General features: G+C 36.8%; 4 protein-coding genes across 6 annotated transcripts; all 4 read left to right on the forward strand.

Moving 5' to 3' along the window:
• Nucleotides 1–763: 763 nt before the first annotated feature.
• Nucleotides 764–4,311, forward strand: LOC9309237 (cationic amino acid transporter 6, chloroplastic). 2 transcript variants are annotated; one of them, XM_021020281.1, is made up of 5 exons: nucleotides 764–984; nucleotides 1,015–1,276; nucleotides 1,388–1,956; nucleotides 2,073–2,304; nucleotides 3,581–4,186. In XM_021020281.1, the coding sequence occupies exons 1-5, from the start codon at nucleotides 844–846 to the stop codon at nucleotides 4,126–4,128; spliced, it is 1,752 nt and encodes a 583-aa protein (XP_020875940.1). In that variant the 5' UTR covers nucleotides 764–843; the 3' UTR covers nucleotides 4,129–4,186. The 2 variants fall into 2 exon arrangements, with proteins under 2 accessions (XP_020875940.1, XP_020875939.1); XM_021020280.1 differs by having other exon boundaries at nucleotides 764–1,276; nucleotides 3,581–4,311.
• A 127-nt stretch (nucleotides 4,312–4,438) lies between these two features.
• Nucleotides 4,439–8,459, forward strand: LOC9307183 (pentatricopeptide repeat-containing protein At5g04780). The gene has a single exon (XM_002871067.2). The coding sequence runs from the start codon at nucleotides 6,496–6,498 to the stop codon at nucleotides 8,407–8,409; it is 1,914 nt and encodes a 637-aa protein (XP_002871113.1). The 5' UTR covers nucleotides 4,439–6,495; the 3' UTR covers nucleotides 8,410–8,459.
• A 137-nt stretch (nucleotides 8,460–8,596) lies between these two features.
• Nucleotides 8,597–9,797, forward strand: LOC9307184 (40S ribosomal protein S17-4). 2 transcript variants are annotated; one of them, XM_021020392.1, is made up of 2 exons: nucleotides 8,597–8,680; nucleotides 9,177–9,797. In XM_021020392.1, the coding sequence occupies exon 2, from the start codon at nucleotides 9,203–9,205 to the stop codon at nucleotides 9,617–9,619; it is 417 nt and encodes a 138-aa protein (XP_020876051.1). In that variant the 5' UTR covers nucleotides 8,597–8,680; nucleotides 9,177–9,202; the 3' UTR covers nucleotides 9,620–9,797. The 2 variants fall into 2 exon arrangements, with proteins under 2 accessions (XP_020876051.1, XP_020876052.1); XM_021020393.1 differs by having other exon boundaries at nucleotides 8,669–8,742.
• Nucleotides 9,798–9,995: 198 nt separating this feature from the next.
• LOC9307185 (pentatricopeptide repeat-containing protein At5g04810, chloroplastic) lies at nucleotides 9,996–13,921 on the forward strand. The gene is made up of 10 exons (XM_021020262.1): nucleotides 9,996–10,967; nucleotides 11,075–11,202; nucleotides 11,392–11,532; nucleotides 11,627–11,713; nucleotides 11,789–11,942; nucleotides 12,029–12,088; nucleotides 12,168–12,596; nucleotides 12,681–12,976; nucleotides 13,053–13,182; nucleotides 13,271–13,921. Exons 1-10 carry the CDS (start codon nucleotides 10,047–10,049, stop codon nucleotides 13,775–13,777), a joined length of 2,853 nt encoding a protein of 950 aa, XP_020875921.1. The 5' UTR covers nucleotides 9,996–10,046; the 3' UTR covers nucleotides 13,778–13,921.
• Nucleotides 13,922–17,390: the final 3,469 nt, after the last annotated feature.

Genomic DNA, 17,390 nt, shown 5'->3' on the forward strand with positions numbered 1-17,390 from the left:
AAATTACGTACAAAAATATTTGTTAGTTAATTAAAATTCTAAAAATACAATAATGACATTAATAAAATAGAAAATAAAATGACAGGACCAACAGTCAAATTTAAAATTGGTGAATTTTATTTTGGGTCTTAATGATGCTTAAAAAACTATTTTCTTGTAATGTTTATGTGGTGTTATGTAACTTTACTTATACCATCAACGTTTAATTTAGATAAAATCGATTTTTTAGTTAAAATCTGTAAATTTAGAAAATAAAGTGTGTTATTAAAAATAAATGATAATCAGTAAAAAATATATATATACTCTTAAAAAATCGTAATTCATTTAATATTTTAGAAAAAAAAATGAAGATAACCATTGGAGATGCCACTCTGTTACGACTCAGCGATATAATGACATTTATTAAGTACCACTTTTAGTGGTTATATGGTCAACAAAAAGGGTTTACAAGCTTAGCTAGATGTGAATACATACTAAATACTACCAAACTAGTTTATGATTTGTATATGAATCAATAAAAGCGTTAGCATAATTAGTATATATAATTATAAATGTAATTGGACCAAAGAGATAAAAGCATCTTGGGTTTAGTAAGCTTTTCAGCTGATGATGCTTATGTGATTAATGCGATTATAAGAATTGGAGAACAATCTTGTTGTTAAAAACAATATTTATAACATTTAAATGCCCTTAAGTATCGTCATAATTACATCTTTGTCCCTATTCTTCTCTTTTTCACTTTTCCTAATCTCTATTATAAAACCAACTCTTGTCAAATCCACAAAAATTCTCAGTCCTCCACCGACCCTGACCCGAACCGACCCGAATCTTGCCGGTGAGAACATGGAGGTCCAAAGCAGCAGCAACAATGGCGGTCACTCTTCATTCTCCAGTCTCCGCGTCTACCTCAACTCTCTTTCCGCGACGCCTTCTCGCTTATCACGCCGCGCTATTTCCGTCTCCACTTCTTCCGACGAGATGAGTCACGTCCGCGCCGTCTCCGGCGAACAGATGCACGTCCGCGCCGTCTCCGGCGAACAGATGCGCCGTACTCTCCGATGGTACGATCTCATTGGACTCGGAATCGGCGGAATGGTCGGCGCCGGTGTTTTTGTCACCACCGGCCGTGCCAGTCGTCTCGACGCCGGTCCTTCAATCGTCGTCTCTTACGCCATCGCTGGACTCTGCGCTCTCCTCTCCGCTTTCTGTTACACTGAATTCGCCGTACATCTCCCCGTCGCCGGCGGCGCCTTCAGCTACATCCGTATCACATTCGGTTAGTCTCCCGCCAAATCATGACTCTCCTCCGATCTGTAACGATTTCTGAAAATTCAAATTTCAAATCTGAAACCGTAACTGATTTCTTTTCTGTTACATTTCCGTTCAGGTGAGTTTCCTGCATTCTTCACCGGAGCGAATCTTATAATGGACTACGTAATGTCAAACGCCGCCGTTTCGAGAAGCTTCACCGCTTATTTAGGAACAGCTTTCGGGATCTCAACATCCAAGTGGCGATTCGTCGTCTCCGGTCTACCAAAAGGATTCAACGAGATCGATCCAGTCGCCGTTCTCGTAGTCCTCGTAATCACAGTCATCATCTGTTGCAGTACAAGAGAGAGCTCGAAGGTGAACATGATAATGACTGCATTTCACATCGCATTCATATTCTTCGTGATCGTGATGGGGTTCATAAAAGGAGATTCAAAGAATCTTTCCTCACCGGCGAATCCAGAGCATCCGTCGGGGTTTTTTCCGTTCGGCGCGGCCGGAGTTTTCAACGGAGCTGCCATGGTTTACTTAAGCTACATAGGATACGACGCCGTTTCAACCATGGCGGAGGAAGTAGAAAATCCCGTTAAAGATATACCCGTCGGTGTCTCCGGCTCCGTCGCAATCGTCACCGTCCTCTACTGTCTCATGGCCGTCTCCATGTCAATGCTTCTCCCATACGATATGGTCCGTACTTAAATTTATTAATTTTTTTGATTAATTTTCGTTTGACAAAGACGGCACGTAGTCTGAGTTTAAAGCTGAAAAACGGCGGGGCATGTGTGTGTGTGTGTGTAACGCAGATAGATCCGGAGGCGCCGTTTTCTGCGGCGTTCAGAGGATCGAACGGCTGGGAATGGGTGACGAAAGTGGTGGGGATAGGAGCAAGCTTTGGGATATTAACATCACTTTTGGTGGCAATGTTAGGTCAGGCTCGCTACATGTGTGTCATCGGACGGTCCAGAGTGGTCCCCTTTTGGTTCGCCAAGATTCATCCCAAAACATCTACGCCAGTCAACGCCTCCACTTTTCTTGGTACGTTTCTTTGTCTCATTCATTCATTCATTTATTTTATTACTGTCAAACAATGATGAAATATAATCAAATCATATAGTTAAACAAAAAAAGTTTGGTCCAAAAAGTGTGATAGAAGTAAGCAGTTAGGTTAAAAGGGGACCCCAATGAGAACCGTTTCGGTTGTTTCCATGATCTTTTTATTGATTTGAACTTTTAACGTTTTCTCTAGATCATACGATCCACGTGATTTCATTATCTATACGTGTCCATTTCAATATATATTTTAAGATCAAAAACTTTTGGACGTTACCATTTTAAAAATCTTCCGCTATCGATTTCGATCGTGACAAGGGCTATGTGCGTTATGTAAGTATCTCTCAACGTAGGGACATGGTTCAATGTGATTTTTATGGTGTTTAAGACATAGTCACACAGAGAGCATCTGAGTCTGATTGCTAGATGTCGTTTGTTCAGTGTTCACCACTGGTTTTCTTTTAATTTTTTGCTCTGTGAAAAGTTTGGTGTTTTTCTTTTTTGTTCAAAGATTCAATCTTTTCAACGGTCTTGATTGTGATGGATTTGGTGGGTCTCTTTGGTTCTTTTTGTGTCCCCTTAGTGTTAAAAATACATATTCCACCTTTTTTATAAAAATACGATAGTTGGATTATTAGTCATCCATTGGACGACTATTAGTTAAATCAATCATTTTTTCTAATTTCAATTTTTGGTGAAGATACTGCTAAGCCTAGTCGGCTGATATTTTGACAACTCCAACTTTTTCGTAATTTCCGGAAAATCTGGCTGAGCTATGCAAGTCTTGATACTAATTAGGTACCATAGTTTTGAACAATAATGACCATCTTTGAAAATACACTGAAGAAATAAATCGCAATTTATTGGCAGATTGGAAAACATATACTAATGCTTAGTATACATACTTATTGAAATAAATCGCAATTTCTTTTGTAACAAGCATTGTTTTCTCATTTAAGTTATTCTCATGCCTTTGTCACAAAATGGATCATTATTAAGGGTCATCATCATTCAACCGGGACCTTATCCTTACTAATTTTAGCAACCACTAACTCACATTTGCTATATCCATCAATAGCATTAACATCTCTCTTCTTTTTTTTCCTCTCCGTATCTGCTTTGACAAAAAGACATAATAAACGAACAAATCCTCCCACCACCATTCATTTCAAATTTGGACTTTTTCATCCGTCGAATCATCTATAGTATAGAGAATATGACCAATCTTATTAATGTTCGTATTGTTTATATCCCTTACCAGGCATTTTCACGGCGGCTCTTGCGCTTTTCACCGACCTAAACGTCCTCCTAAACCTCGTATCCATTGGAACACTATTTGTCTTCTACATGGTCGCAAACGCTCTCATCTTCAGACGTTACGTCCCCGTCGGACCCACCAAGCCATGGCCCACACTCTGCTTCCTCACACTATTCTCCATAACCTCTCTTGTCTTCACCCTCATCTGGAAACTTGTGCCGGAAGGCAAGCCTAAAGCTTTCATGCTCGGTGCCAGCGCGGTGGTGGCTATAGCCATCGTGCTGATCTTCCAGTGCGTGGTTCCCCAGGCTAGGAAACCCGAGTTATGGGGAGTCCCATTCATGCCGTGGACCCCGTGCGTGTCGATTTTCTTGAACATTTTTTTGCTTGGTTCGTTGGACGCACCCTCTTACGTCCGTTTTGGCTTCTTCTCCGGTTTGATTGTGCTCGTGTATTTGCTTTATGGCGTTCATGCGAGTTCTGATGCTGAAGCCAATGGGTCTTTTGGTGTTAAAGATGGACAAGTCATGAAAGAGCTAACCGAAGTGTGAAAAGTATTTATTTAGTTTAGTTTTCTAAAACAACTAGCTTATGTAATTAAACTCTCTAGTTTCTTTTTCCAAATGAGGGGGTTTTAAAATATTACTGAAAAAATATTAAATTCAACTTTAGGGAAAAAAAAGATCATGTATTTTTTTTTAACGACTAAAATGAAATCGATCGTATGCTAGTCATTCTGTTGAGAGAATAGAGAAACTGATGATATTTTTTTTTACCGTTGTGTACAATTCACAACGCACAATATTTAAGTCTAGTACAAACTATTAGGTTACAAGTTTCTGTAAACAGAAGATTTTTGAGATTGAAAGATCAATCTTTGTCAATCCTTTAAGGCAAGATCACGTATGAAATATTTATGGGATAGATAACATTAATAAAAGGAAACGGTAGATAGACATAGGTCGCTCATAAATACGACGAGATGGCGTACAATTGAAAACGATGGGTCCACATCTTTCTCACGGGACACACATACGTGACTTTATCTGCAACTTCATATCCAACAAGATCACCTTTTCTTTTTCATTTTTTTCACAATCACTTGTTTCAAATTCCTTGAGGATATATACACATTCTTTTATTATTTGCATTTATATATTCTATATATCATGATTAATAGTTTGATAACAATATACGAAATTTCCATGTTTTGAACTCCTGAAAAAAAAATTCATACAAAGTTTAGGCACTAAAAGTTTCAGTTTATTGAAGATGTCTGCATTATTTTAGTTTTATTTCTTATTATGTTTGATTTTTAGTTTCTCTAATGTTTTCATAAAGAGGGATGTGTAAGCTAGGATCGAATATGTGATTTCAAATAGTATAATCAGTCCAATTATTCTTTTAGTGAACACTCCCAATAGGCAATAATTATGTGAGCAATTTGGTTAGGATAATATACATAATTACATTTTTATATATTTTGAAGTGGATGATATATATCTCGAATCTAAGTTAACTGTGTTTAAGTGGGAGACGACACTTGCTTGTATTCTCTCTCTTTTGGGTAACTATATTCTTAAGGATGGGGTCCAAATCAAGAAAAGCCCATTATTTTCAAGATCGTCACATTGTTGGAAGCTTTTTTTTTTTTACATTATTTTATTTTTTATTAGAAAATATTCTGCCAATAAGAAGATGTGATTCTATTGGCAATACAAAGATTTGATGTCTTTCTAGAAACCCCACTTTAGTGAAAGTAATGAGTTCCCTCTGCAAAAGGGTTCAAAGCTAAGCGTGATCAGTGCTTCTTTAATCTTTTTTTCCTTTATTCTAATTACAAACCTTAATGTTAGATTCTACATTGGATTAACTAGTAAATACCAATATTTTGATATTGAGTTTTACAAAGACAACTAGTATTTTGTTTTTCAACGGCCATGAAAAGAGTCTAAACTAACAAAATATTTTGGATTTTAGGATCATTGCAATTTTCGGCTAATTTTTTCTCTCTAAAATGCACTAAAGTAGTTGAAGAAGTATAGCTTAATCCTTGATTAAATAAATTATAAAGAACATGGGACCACGAAAATGTCAACCTCTTTTAAACCATTCAAAGCACAAATGCACAATCTAAGGCAAGTTGTGTAGAAGATAGAGTGAGTCCATTAATCCATAGCTAGATTAGATAGGTCTAATCAATGATTTCACTTTTTTGTTGACATATTCATAACGAAAATTTTCCGACTTCTCATGAGCTTTGACATTCGCTTAAAGAAAAAGATCTTTATATATAAAATAGTGTTTTCCAAAAGAGAAATCATAAGAGGAAAGATAGGAAGAAGGATAAGACTTTGATTCTCACCAAACAGCGAAGTTTTTGGCAACTTGCAAGTTGCAATACCTTCCACATTTTAATTATCCAAAAAAAGTTTAATAATGTTAAACTTAAACACTCTATTCCATGATGTGAAAATCTTGTCGTCAAGTTGGTCTTACTCATATTTCAACATTATTAATCATACAATACGGAATCGCAAATCTTATATATATCTGCTTTCTTTGACCAATTGTAATAGATTAGTATATTTTAATCAACCACATAAATTACTTTTCAATTAAACAAATATCAGACAGAAAAAAGTAGTAAATTTTTTGAAAAGTCATAGGTTATTAACAATTTCCGCCAATTTTCCGAGTACAATCATTCATTTGTAGCGCTATTATCTTGTACTCTTGTAGTAGTATATCATTGAATCAAAGACTAACAATTTATTTGCACAAAAAAAAAAAGACTTTAACAATTAAAAAATAATATTGTATTAGAAAAAAAAAAGGAGCAGACTTGAGAAAAAGCCCATCAATATTCAAATGTGATAGTACACTTCAGGCATTTAGGCCTGTGGCCCAAACTAAGTATGTTGTCGCTTTCGCTGCCAAGTAAGAACATTCTTGGTTTCACGGCGAACTTCTTGATCCGATGCAAGATCTTACCCAGAAGAAGCAATACGAGTTCTCTCTCCCGAAACATCTCCGTATTCGCCAGTTATGAGCAGGAGGAATTATCACCGGGACGATATAGCGATGAGTTTAATGTGGTTCAAGCTTCTGACTTTATCGAAATTTTGCAGCTTTGTGCTAGAAACGGAGCTGTTATGGAAGCAAAAGCTTGCCATGGGAAAACTATGCGTATGGAGTTGCAGGGAGATGTCACTCTGTCAAATGTTCTTATTAATGCTTATTCCAAGTGTGGTTTTGTGGAGCTTGCTCGCCAAGTGTTTGATGGAATGCTTGAAAGAAGCTTGGTTTCTTGGAACACCATGATTGGTTTGTATACACGGAACAGAATGGAGTCAGAAGCATTGGATATTTTTTGGGAGATGAGAAACGAAGGGTTTAAGTTTAGCGAATTCACGATATCGAGTGTTCTTTCTGCTTGTGGGGCAAATTGTGATGCCTTGGAATGCAAAAAATTGCATTGTTTGTCAATGAAGACCTCTCTTGACTTGAACTTGTATGTTGGTACTGCTTTGCTTGATCTTTACGCAAAATGTGGCATGATCAACGATGCAGTGCAGGTTTTCGAGTCTATGCAGGACAAGAGTTCAGTTACATGGAGTTCTATGGTAGCAGGTTATGTTCAGAGCAAAAACTATGAAGAGGCTCTCCTTCTTTACCGTCGAGCTCAAAGAATGAGTTTAGAGCAGAATCAGTTTACATTATCTTCAGTAATTTGCGCTTGTTCAAATCTGGCAGCTTTAATAGAAGGGAAACAGATGCATGCTGTTATACGTAAGTCCGGGTTTGGTTCTAATGTCTTTGTGGCATCCTCTGCAGTTGATATGTATGCTAAATGTGGAAGCTTGAGAGAGTCTTATATTATCTTCTCGGAAGTGCAAGAGAAGAATATTGAGCTTTGGAATACGATCATCTCGGGGTTTGCAAAGCATGCTCGTCCTAAGGAAGTGATGATCTTGTTTGAGAAAATGCAGCAAGATGGAATGCACCCAAATGAGGTTACTTTTAGTTCCTTGTTATCGGTTTGTGGTCACACGGGTTTGGTCGAGGAAGGAAGGAGATTTTTCAAACTCATGAGAACCACATACGGTCTGTCACCAAATGTGGTTCATTACTCCTGTATGGTTGATATTCTTGGTCGTGCTGGCCTATTGTCTGAAGCGTACGAGTTGATAAAGTCTATTCCTTTCGAGCCTACAGCTTCCATTTGGGGTTCTCTTCTTGCTTCATGTCGAGTCTGCAAAAACCTCGAGCTGGCTGAAGTTGCAGCCAAAAAATTATTCGAATTAGAACCAGAAAATGCCGGTAATCACGTCTTACTATCCAATATATATGCGGCAAACAAACAGTGGGAGGAAATCGCCAAATCAAGGAAGCTTCTAAGGGACTGCGACGTGAAAAAAGTAAGAGGACAAAGTTGGATTGACATTAAGGACAAGGTCCACATTTTCCGTGTTGGAGAAAGCAGTCATCCGAGAATCCGTGAGATCTGTACGATGCTAGACAATCTAGTTATCGAATTGAGAAAGTTTGGATATAAACCAAGCGTAGAACACGAGCTGCACGATGTGGAGATAGGAAAGAAAGAGGAGCTTTTGATGCAACATAGTGAGAAACTGGCTTTGGTTTTTGGTCTAATGTGTTTACCAGAGGGTTCTACAGTGAGGATCATGAAGAATCTGAGGATTTGTGTTGATTGCCATGAGTTTATGAAGGCTGCTTCAATGGCTACAAGAAGATTTATCATTGTTAGAGATGCTAATAGGTTTCACCATTTCAGTGATGGTCATTGTTCTTGTGGCGAATTTTGGTGACAAAACTCTGTTTTAGGATCACAAATAAATAAATTATTTTTTCCCACCAATATTTTAAATTATGCTTGCGTCAATTTATTGGGCTTATCGGGTCTCAACTATGCGTTATTGAATTGGACTTAGGCCCACTAATAATGCGACGAATGCTAGGGCCCATGGCTGGATTAAAATTAAACCCTAACGAGAACCTTTATTTATATAGAAAAGCAATTTTATCAGCTCCGTCTTAGCTTCTTCGAGTTTTGTCGCCGCCGCTTCTTCTTCCTCGCAGGTACGTTCTGCTTAACCTAGGAATTGCGTCACTGTCAGAAACTGCAGAAGCTTGTGCTCTAGGTTTCGATCTGCTTCTTCACTTTTGTTGTGGTTTTTGTCTCTGTAGCTAGTAAATCTTAGGTTTGGTTAGATTCGTGAAATGGGTTGATTTATTACCTGATGCTGTTTCAAGTTCAGTGTTATGTTGATGTATGTCTTGATTCATCTGCAATTCTCTGGACTTAATTTGACATTGCATTTTTCATGTGTTTCCTGTGTTTTTCTAGTGTTACACCTGAATGTTGAAGTTTAAGACACAAATCAACTATACTCAGTTGTTTCTTGATTTGTCATATGCTTATGGATCTCTCTTGTTCCACCTAAATATTGAAATGGCATTTCTTGACACCAAAATGTTTTCATTTTCATCATGTAATTGAATGTTGATCACGGAATTTGTATCCTTAGATATTCTTTCTCAAAGACATGAATTTTTTTGGTTTTTCTCCTCTCAGCAGGTAAGTCACAAGGTAACTGAAAGATGGGGCGTGTAAGAACCAAGACCGTGAAGAAATCTTCTCGTCAAGTCATTGAGAAGTACTACTCTCGCATGACTCTTGACTTTCACACTAACAAGAAGATCCTTGAAGAGGTTGCCATCATCCCTTCAAAGAGACTCCGCAACAAGATTGCTGGATTCTCCACCCACTTGATGAAACGTATTCAGAAGGGACCAGTCCGTGGAATCTCACTCAAGCTTCAAGAAGAAGAGCGTGAACGCCGCATGGACTTTGTTCCCGATGAGTCTGCTATCAGAACCGATGAGATCAAGGTCGACAAAGAGACTCTTGAGATGCTTGCTTCTCTAGGAATGTCTGACACTCCCGGCATCTCTGCAGTCGAGCCACAAACTATGGCACCAATCCCTGCTTTCGGCAGAGCACCCAGAAGATACTAAGATGGGTTTTTTATCATTTAGCCAATCAAGACAAACGATTGGCTCTCTTTTTTCACAGTTAGGGACAACAAAGACTTGTGGTTCTTGGAATGTTTATTGTTTCTTTTGATTCAAGATTTATGTCTTAAAACTCAAAGCGAGACTTTTCTTTTTAATGGTTTTTCAGTTGTGGAACCAAGATTGGCGTTAACACTTTTGATAGTAGCAACGTTTTACATATCGGATCCTAGTTGATTCTTGATATAAAAATATCCAAATTCACCTGAAACATTCTCAAATGACAAATATTAGGATTTTGAGAAGGGGCGAATTGGTAATTTTAGATTAGCAAGGATTTTTTTTTTTTTTTTTTTTTTTGTTCACCTATTAGCAAGGATTATGTTTCGTTATAACCAGAGAGAAGAGAAGAGACGAGAGAAAAGGAGATATGGATAATGGAGGGAGCGTGTTGTCCCTCTCTGCTCCACACTTTCCTTACTCCGCCACCATTCTCCGCCGTCACTCTCCGATGGCTTCCATATCTTTCTCCCTCAAACCACCGCCGCAACCACCACAACCTCCGCCAGAACCTCCTGAGAGTCCTCCTGACCTCCGTCGCCCGGAGAAATCTCTTGGTTCTTCTTCTTCTTCTTCCTCACCTTCCCCTATCCCTTCTCCTAAAACCCCTCTAAAGATTAATCCACTCAAGGATTTAACGAATCGTTCTTCTGTGTCTCCTCTTGTTCAATCAGAGGTTTCGAGTAAAGTTTCTTCCTTTGGCTCTTCTCTAGCATCCAAACTACGTTTGTCCAGCAAGCTTTCTCCTCCTCCTCCTCCACCTCCGCCTCTTGTGGAGGAAACCCAATTCCGAGATGACATGCGTAATGACACGAAACCTCCGGAAGAAGAAACTCCGAAGCCGCAACCGGAATTCCGACAAGAAGGGAAGATATTCGTCGGTAATTTACCGACATGGATAAAGAAACCGGAGTTTGAGGAGTTTTTCCGACAGTTCGGACCGATAGAGAATGTGATTCTAATCAAAGGGCATCACGAGGTCGAGAAAAACGCGGGATTTGGGTTCATTATTTACGCGGCAGAGAAGTCTGCAATGAAAGCTGTGGAGTTCGACGGCGTTGAGTTTCACGGCAGGATATTGACGGTGAAGCTAGACGATGGAAAGAGGCTGAAAACAAAGGCTGAGCAGAGAGTGAGGTGGGTGCAGGAAGGAGAAGAAGACGCGAAAATGTCGAATAAGTCGTCGTGGCATCAGGAGAGAGAAGGGTCACGAAAGTCACTTCAGAGGATTCTAGATACTAATGGAGATAACTGGCAAGCTGTTATTTCAGCTTTCGAGAAGATCAACAAGGTTTGTCATTGTTAACATCAATCAGTTTTGCTCTGTTTTTGGACTTATCATTTGGTTTGTGTATGAATAATGTAAAAAAGTCTCACTGATTCAATGTTTATTCTCAGCCTTCTAGGACAGAGTTTGGTTTGATGGTGAAGTTCTATGGAAGAAGAGGAGATATGCATCGTGCACGTGAGACTTTTGAGAGGATGCGCGCGAGGGGTATCACACCAACATCACGTATATACACAAGGTATCTCCTTTTGTTACAAAATGTGTTACATCTCTTGTTCAGATTCTGCTTAGTCAAAACATGTCATGGATAAGTCTTTGTTCTGAATTGCCTCACTCTCTTGTCTCATTTCCAAAGTAAAAGATTAGTATCTTTTGTGTAGTTAGTTTTGGATTCCTCAAAGGTTAAAAGAGGATTTGTTTCATGCAGCCTTATTCACGCTTATGCAGTTGGTAGAGATATGGAAGAAGCACTGTCTTGTGTTCGTAAAATGAAGGAAGAAGGAATTGAGATGAGTTTGGTGACTTATAGCGTAATCGTTGGAGGATTCTCCAAAGCGGGAAATGCCGAGTAAGTATAATATTGTGTCTGCCTGCATCGATGAGCGTTGTTAAATGCTTGTTGTATATGCTAATTCGATCTGATAATTTGTTGTCTCTGGAAGAGCTGCAGATCACTGGTTTGACGAGGCCAAACGGATACACAAAACCCTCAATGCCAGTATTTATGGAAAAATCATATATGCACACTGGTAAGCATTGATATGATTTCTGACTCTGTTAGTGCTGTTTGTCTATAGTCTAAAAGATTCTGAACATTTTCTCAGTCAGACGTGCAATATGGAGCGGGCAGAGGCATTGGTGAGAGAGATGGAAGAAGAAGGTATTGATGCTCCTATTGCTATCTACCACACCATGATGGATGGCTATACAATGGTCGCCGATGAGAAGAAAGGCTTAATTGTTTTCAAAAGACTTAAGGTATTAATTGGCTTTAGATTTGGATTCTCTCTTACTTCCTTTTTAGAATCTGAACAAGTGAAGATGATCTATTTGTTTTGCTATAGGAATGTGGATTTACTCCGACAGTTGTTACTTATGGGTGCCTCATTAATCTTTATACTAAGGTAAGGAACAATAGTGTTGTATATAAAGCGAAAATGTTTATCTTGCTATTGTGTCTTGATGCTTCCCTCCTCCTGTTAGGTTGGAAAGATTTCAAAAGCCTTGGAAGTTAGCAGAGTGATGAAGGAAGAGGGCGTAAAGCATAATTTAAAGACTTATTCGATGATGATCAACGGATTTGTAAAACTAAAAGATTGGGCCAATGCGTTTGCTGTATTTGAAGATATGGTAAAAGAAGGCATGAAACCGGATGTTATACTATATAACAACATCATCGCAGCATTCTGCGGAATGGGTAACATGGATCGAGCGATCCAGACTGTTAAGGAGATGCAAAAGCTGAGGCATAGACCAACCACACGGACATTTATGCCTATCATAAATGGATTTGCGAAATCCGGGGACATGAGGAGATCCCTAGAAGTTTTCGATATGATGAGGCGATGTGGGTGTGTTCCAACCGTTCACACTTTCAATGCTTTGATTAATGGTTTAGTTGAGAAACGTCAGGTATGTTTCATGAATCTATGTCTCGATTGTTCTCCTATGGAGATTATCTGATTGAACTAATCTCTTGTTAAATTATTTTTGTAGATGGAAAAGGCGGTTGAGATATTAGACGAGATGACATTGGCGGGTGTTAGTGCAAACGAACACACTTACACAAAGATCATGCAAGGCTATGCATCAGTTGGTGATACTGGAAAAGCCTTTGAGTATTTTACAAGACTTCAAAACGAAGGTTTGGAGGTTGATATTTTCACTTATGAGGCGTTACTTAAAGCTTGCTGCAAATCAGGACGAATGCAGAGTGCATTAGCTGTCACGAAAGAAATGAGCGCACGGAATATCCCGCGCAATTCCTTCGTCTATAACATATTAATTGACGGGTAAAGTATCTGGTTTTGTAGCCACTTTTTGGCCTGCTTCTAGAATTCTCATTCGTTTTCCTTATGTTTATTCTAGATGGGCACGAAGAGGCGATGTATGGGAAGCCGCGGATTTGATACAGCAGATGAAGAAAGAAGGTGTTAAACCCGACATTCATACTTATACATCCTTCATTAGCGCTTGTTCTAAGGCCGGCGACATGAATGTAAGTTTTCATCCAAGAAGCAGATTCTTGTCTATATTCATTTCACGGGTTTGTAACCAGAAATACAACATTTGAAAATGTTTGGCAGAGAGCTACACAAACAATCGAAGAAATGGAAGCATTAGGGGTGAAACCTAACATCAAGACATACACGACCTTGATAAAAGGATGGGCGCGAGCATCTCTTCCAGAGAAAGCCTTAAGTTGCTACGAGGAAATGAAGGCGGTGGGGCTAAAGCCCGACAAAGCTGTGTATCATTGCCTTCTGACTTCGCTTCTGTCGCGTGCTTCAATCGCAGAAGCTTACATTTACTCAGGAGTTATGACTATCTGCAAGGAAATGGTGGAAGCAGGCTTGATCGTTGATATGGGAACTGCAGTTCACTGGTCTAGATGTCTGTGTAAGATCGAAGGTTCTGGTGGTGAGCTCACTGAGACGTTGCAGAAGACATTCCCACCTGATTGGAGCTCGCATCATCATCACCATGGCTTCTTGGATCAAGTTTCTGATGTTGACTCCGATGAAGATGATGTTGATGGTGAGGATGATGATGATGATGTTAACTCGGTTTCTGGTTTCTTATCTTACAAGTAAGAGAAAACTGATATTGTAACAACTTTAGTATAGAGCAATATCAGCATATTTTTGTTTTGTTTTATGCTTCTGTAAAACAAATCTTATTGAAAGTACGATTTCTTCATAAAAGCGAAAATAATAAAAAAGACATTAGAAAATAAATCCAAGAATTGACGAAAGCAACTTTATAACATTTTGATCCATCAATACATGTGGTTTTGCAGATTAGTTTGCAATTAACCGCCAAAAAAGGATTGAAGGATTTGACAGATTTGGTAGACTGTCCTAATCTTGACATAATTGATCTTATTCTTATATGATTAGGTTAGGAGCATAACTGACCTTGATTTGAAAAAGAAAAAACGAAAGAAAATTGGCTCTTAAGAAAATTAAGACTTGCGGTAATTTTTGGTTCACCATAATTATAATTTTCTTCATCATGTGTATGTAACTTGATCCGGAAATTTAAAAAACAGAAACAAAACATGTAGTTTAAAGATTTACTAGTGGACTAGTGTACTTCCAAAAATGGTTATTTCTGTCAGTAAATAAAACCAATCTAACCTAAGATATCGATCATGTGCATATCCAAACACTAACCTAAAATGTATCTGTAAAATTCATTTCTAATGATATGATACTAGGAAAATGTAGTTTATACATTTATTCAAACAAAACTGTATATCTCACTGAATGTTAACACCTAATAGAACAAACTAAATTATCTTAACAACACATGTTTTGACAGTTTGTTTACATTAATTTATTTAAATGGTATTATTGTGTATAGGAAATAACGAAAATTAACCTTTATAAAGTTTGTTTTATATATAGTTTTGAAGATATGCAAATCTGATTTAGAAAACAGAAAAAATAATTGAGTGTCGATCCTTAATAAAACAGTAGTCAGAACTCTCCAACCTCATGAACCCATGCCTTTATACATATTTAAGTTCATCAATATAAAATTTGGCCAATACGTTGCATGATAGGTTAAATAAGTCATATTAAATATAAACATGTGGTTCGTAAACGTACGTCTCACAAGCTAAGTCACATGTTAGAATGGTTGTATAACAAATAAACATTCATACACCAAATTAATCATAATGTCGAAAGACGTATAATTGTTATTCATCATTGTGAAGGTAGGATAAGAACAAAAAAAAATGCATTTAATAATGATTCAATCATCTAATTATGTTGTTTGATGTTAAAATGTTCATGACTATAATAACATTATAAAGAAAAATGTTTGTGACTAGGAAGGCCATAGACAAAAGGAACAATATGATATGGAACAAGATTCAATGGATCTCCCACTTTCGTACCTTCTTCTCTCTTCCACTTTAAGTTTCACCTAACTATCAACGAGATGAAATTGGTTAACCTAAAATTTAGATACATACTAATTAGTATGATACATACTATATAGTGTGCTTTCTAGTTTCTATATGTAGACTCATTCCACTATGAGTTTTTGGAAGCTGTCGGCTAAACCACTTTTTCATCGCATTGGTGAACGCAAAATCTATCGACATTTAATTTTTGGATGAAGAGATTAATGAAGTGCGGGGTCAAGAGAGGAAAGAAATTGTTTTGTTTTCTTATTCATCAAATCGTTGAAAAATTGAAATGGAAAAGTAACAAGTCAAAAATCTAGTTGAGACAAAGAGAAGTCGAGAGGCGGTGCCCATGTGGCCTCCTAAAATTTAAGTCCTAGGTACACATACATGACCTTAAACGTTCCATTATTATTCCCATTACATTTATTAAAAACTTCTCTAACCTTCATTCATAAATATGAACCCTTTTTAGACGAGATTTTTCAAACCTATATTTACTGTTGACAACAAAACTAGCCTTTATTGTTATTGTAAAATAGGAACATCATAAAAAGGACATTTCTTTACTTTTGGCATTTGTCCCATGCAATATGTTCATACTACTGCATTCTAGAGATGAACCTATTTATCAGTAGGTTTCCACTTTGCGCTCATGCATGTAACTTGTTGAACGTGTACGAATGTGTAAATGTGTATATGTATATATAAAATACAAATTAAATTTTGGACCAAACAAAAGGGACCCAAGAGGTATGAGTTATGTGTGACATGGTAATTTTATATCAGTTCTAGCTAGTTTTAAAATTCATGATTAATAATATATATAGGTAATAATAAAACACGCATATAACATAATGTTAAGTAGGGTAGTATTATCGAAGACTAGTTGCTAATTACTACAAAATTAAATAACTAATCATGAGGGATTGAGGGTCAACGGGGTACATGTTGTTCCATGCATTGCTGGCTTTGCCTGTTGCTCGATGATTTCAAGTAATGCTCTTTTCATGCAATCTTGATAATCATTTTTTAAAATCAACTAACACTTAATTGTACTTTTCCTTGTTCTTTTTTCAAATATTCCTATATTTTTTAATAGTAAGCTCGATGAATTATTCATCAAGATGTTAGTTTTTAATTAATAAACTCCGTAGAATCATGAGTTCTATGATAATAGGTCTAATTAAGAGATCTTTCATTCGACTATAGAAAATTAGTATCCGAACTGTCAAATAATGAAAACTTTTAACCAACCAAACTATTAGAACATTTTTTTTGTACCAAGCCACACTAACGATTCTATTAACTGGTTTAGTTCAATCCTTTTTCTGTGCCTGATGTAGAAGATAGTAGTAAGTAGAAGAAAGATTATATTTGGTTAAGTAAAAAAAGACTTATGTCTAAGAAAAAATAAATCTATACTAATATTTTTGCAATATTTTGGTGACGGATGGGTAAAAATGCTTTCGGGTATATCGGATACCAGACCCGTTTTTAAAATTCCTTCACAAAAAATTTGTTGGGTCGGGTTATATTTAACCCAACTCATACACCGGATATTCCATATTTAATAATTTAGATATTTAGAAGATTTGATTAAGATTTATAATTATGATTCTCCTATCATCTTTGTTTGATTTGTTTTTAACTGTTTTGAATCATCATATAATACATAAAGTAAAAAAAAAAAAATCAATTTTTTTTTCTGCATATACTGTGATTCAAAAATTTTAAAACGGATATATATTATCAAATTGAGAAAAATGTGTGTTCAACGTTCTACATCGATTAAAATATTTAGACAATGATTCAGAATCAAATCATAAATAAGAACATTAATAAAATAAATGAGTTTTTTTGCTGGATGGATTTGGCGGGACGGGTTTTTGAATCAACAATAATAAAAAGATTAAAATATCATTAATCTGCCGCTTCAATAGGGATTAAATCTTTTTTTTAATACCACAAATATTAGACATATTAAATCAGTCTCATTTAGAAAAAATTGTATAAAACCAAAAATTGTCCCGTGGTATAATGTCTCGTGGTCATAGAGGATGATATGATTTGTAAACTTTTATATATAATAAATAATCAGTAAATTTTAAAATAAAAACAAATCACGGGACGGGTTAAGAAATTACGGAACAAGTTATATTTCGGAAATGATTTATATGGCGGACGAATTTGAATCAATATTTATATACCGCTTTAATACGGGTTAAATCCTCCGTTTATTAATAATTGTCTCGTAGACTCGTGGTATACCGTTACTTAATAATAAT

The sequence above is a fragment of the Arabidopsis lyrata genome (assembly GCF_000004255.2).
Source record: "Arabidopsis lyrata subsp. lyrata unplaced genomic scaffold ARALYscaffold_6, whole genome shotgun sequence".
NCBI classification, from domain to species: Eukaryota; Viridiplantae; Streptophyta; class Magnoliopsida; order Brassicales; family Brassicaceae; genus Arabidopsis; species Arabidopsis lyrata.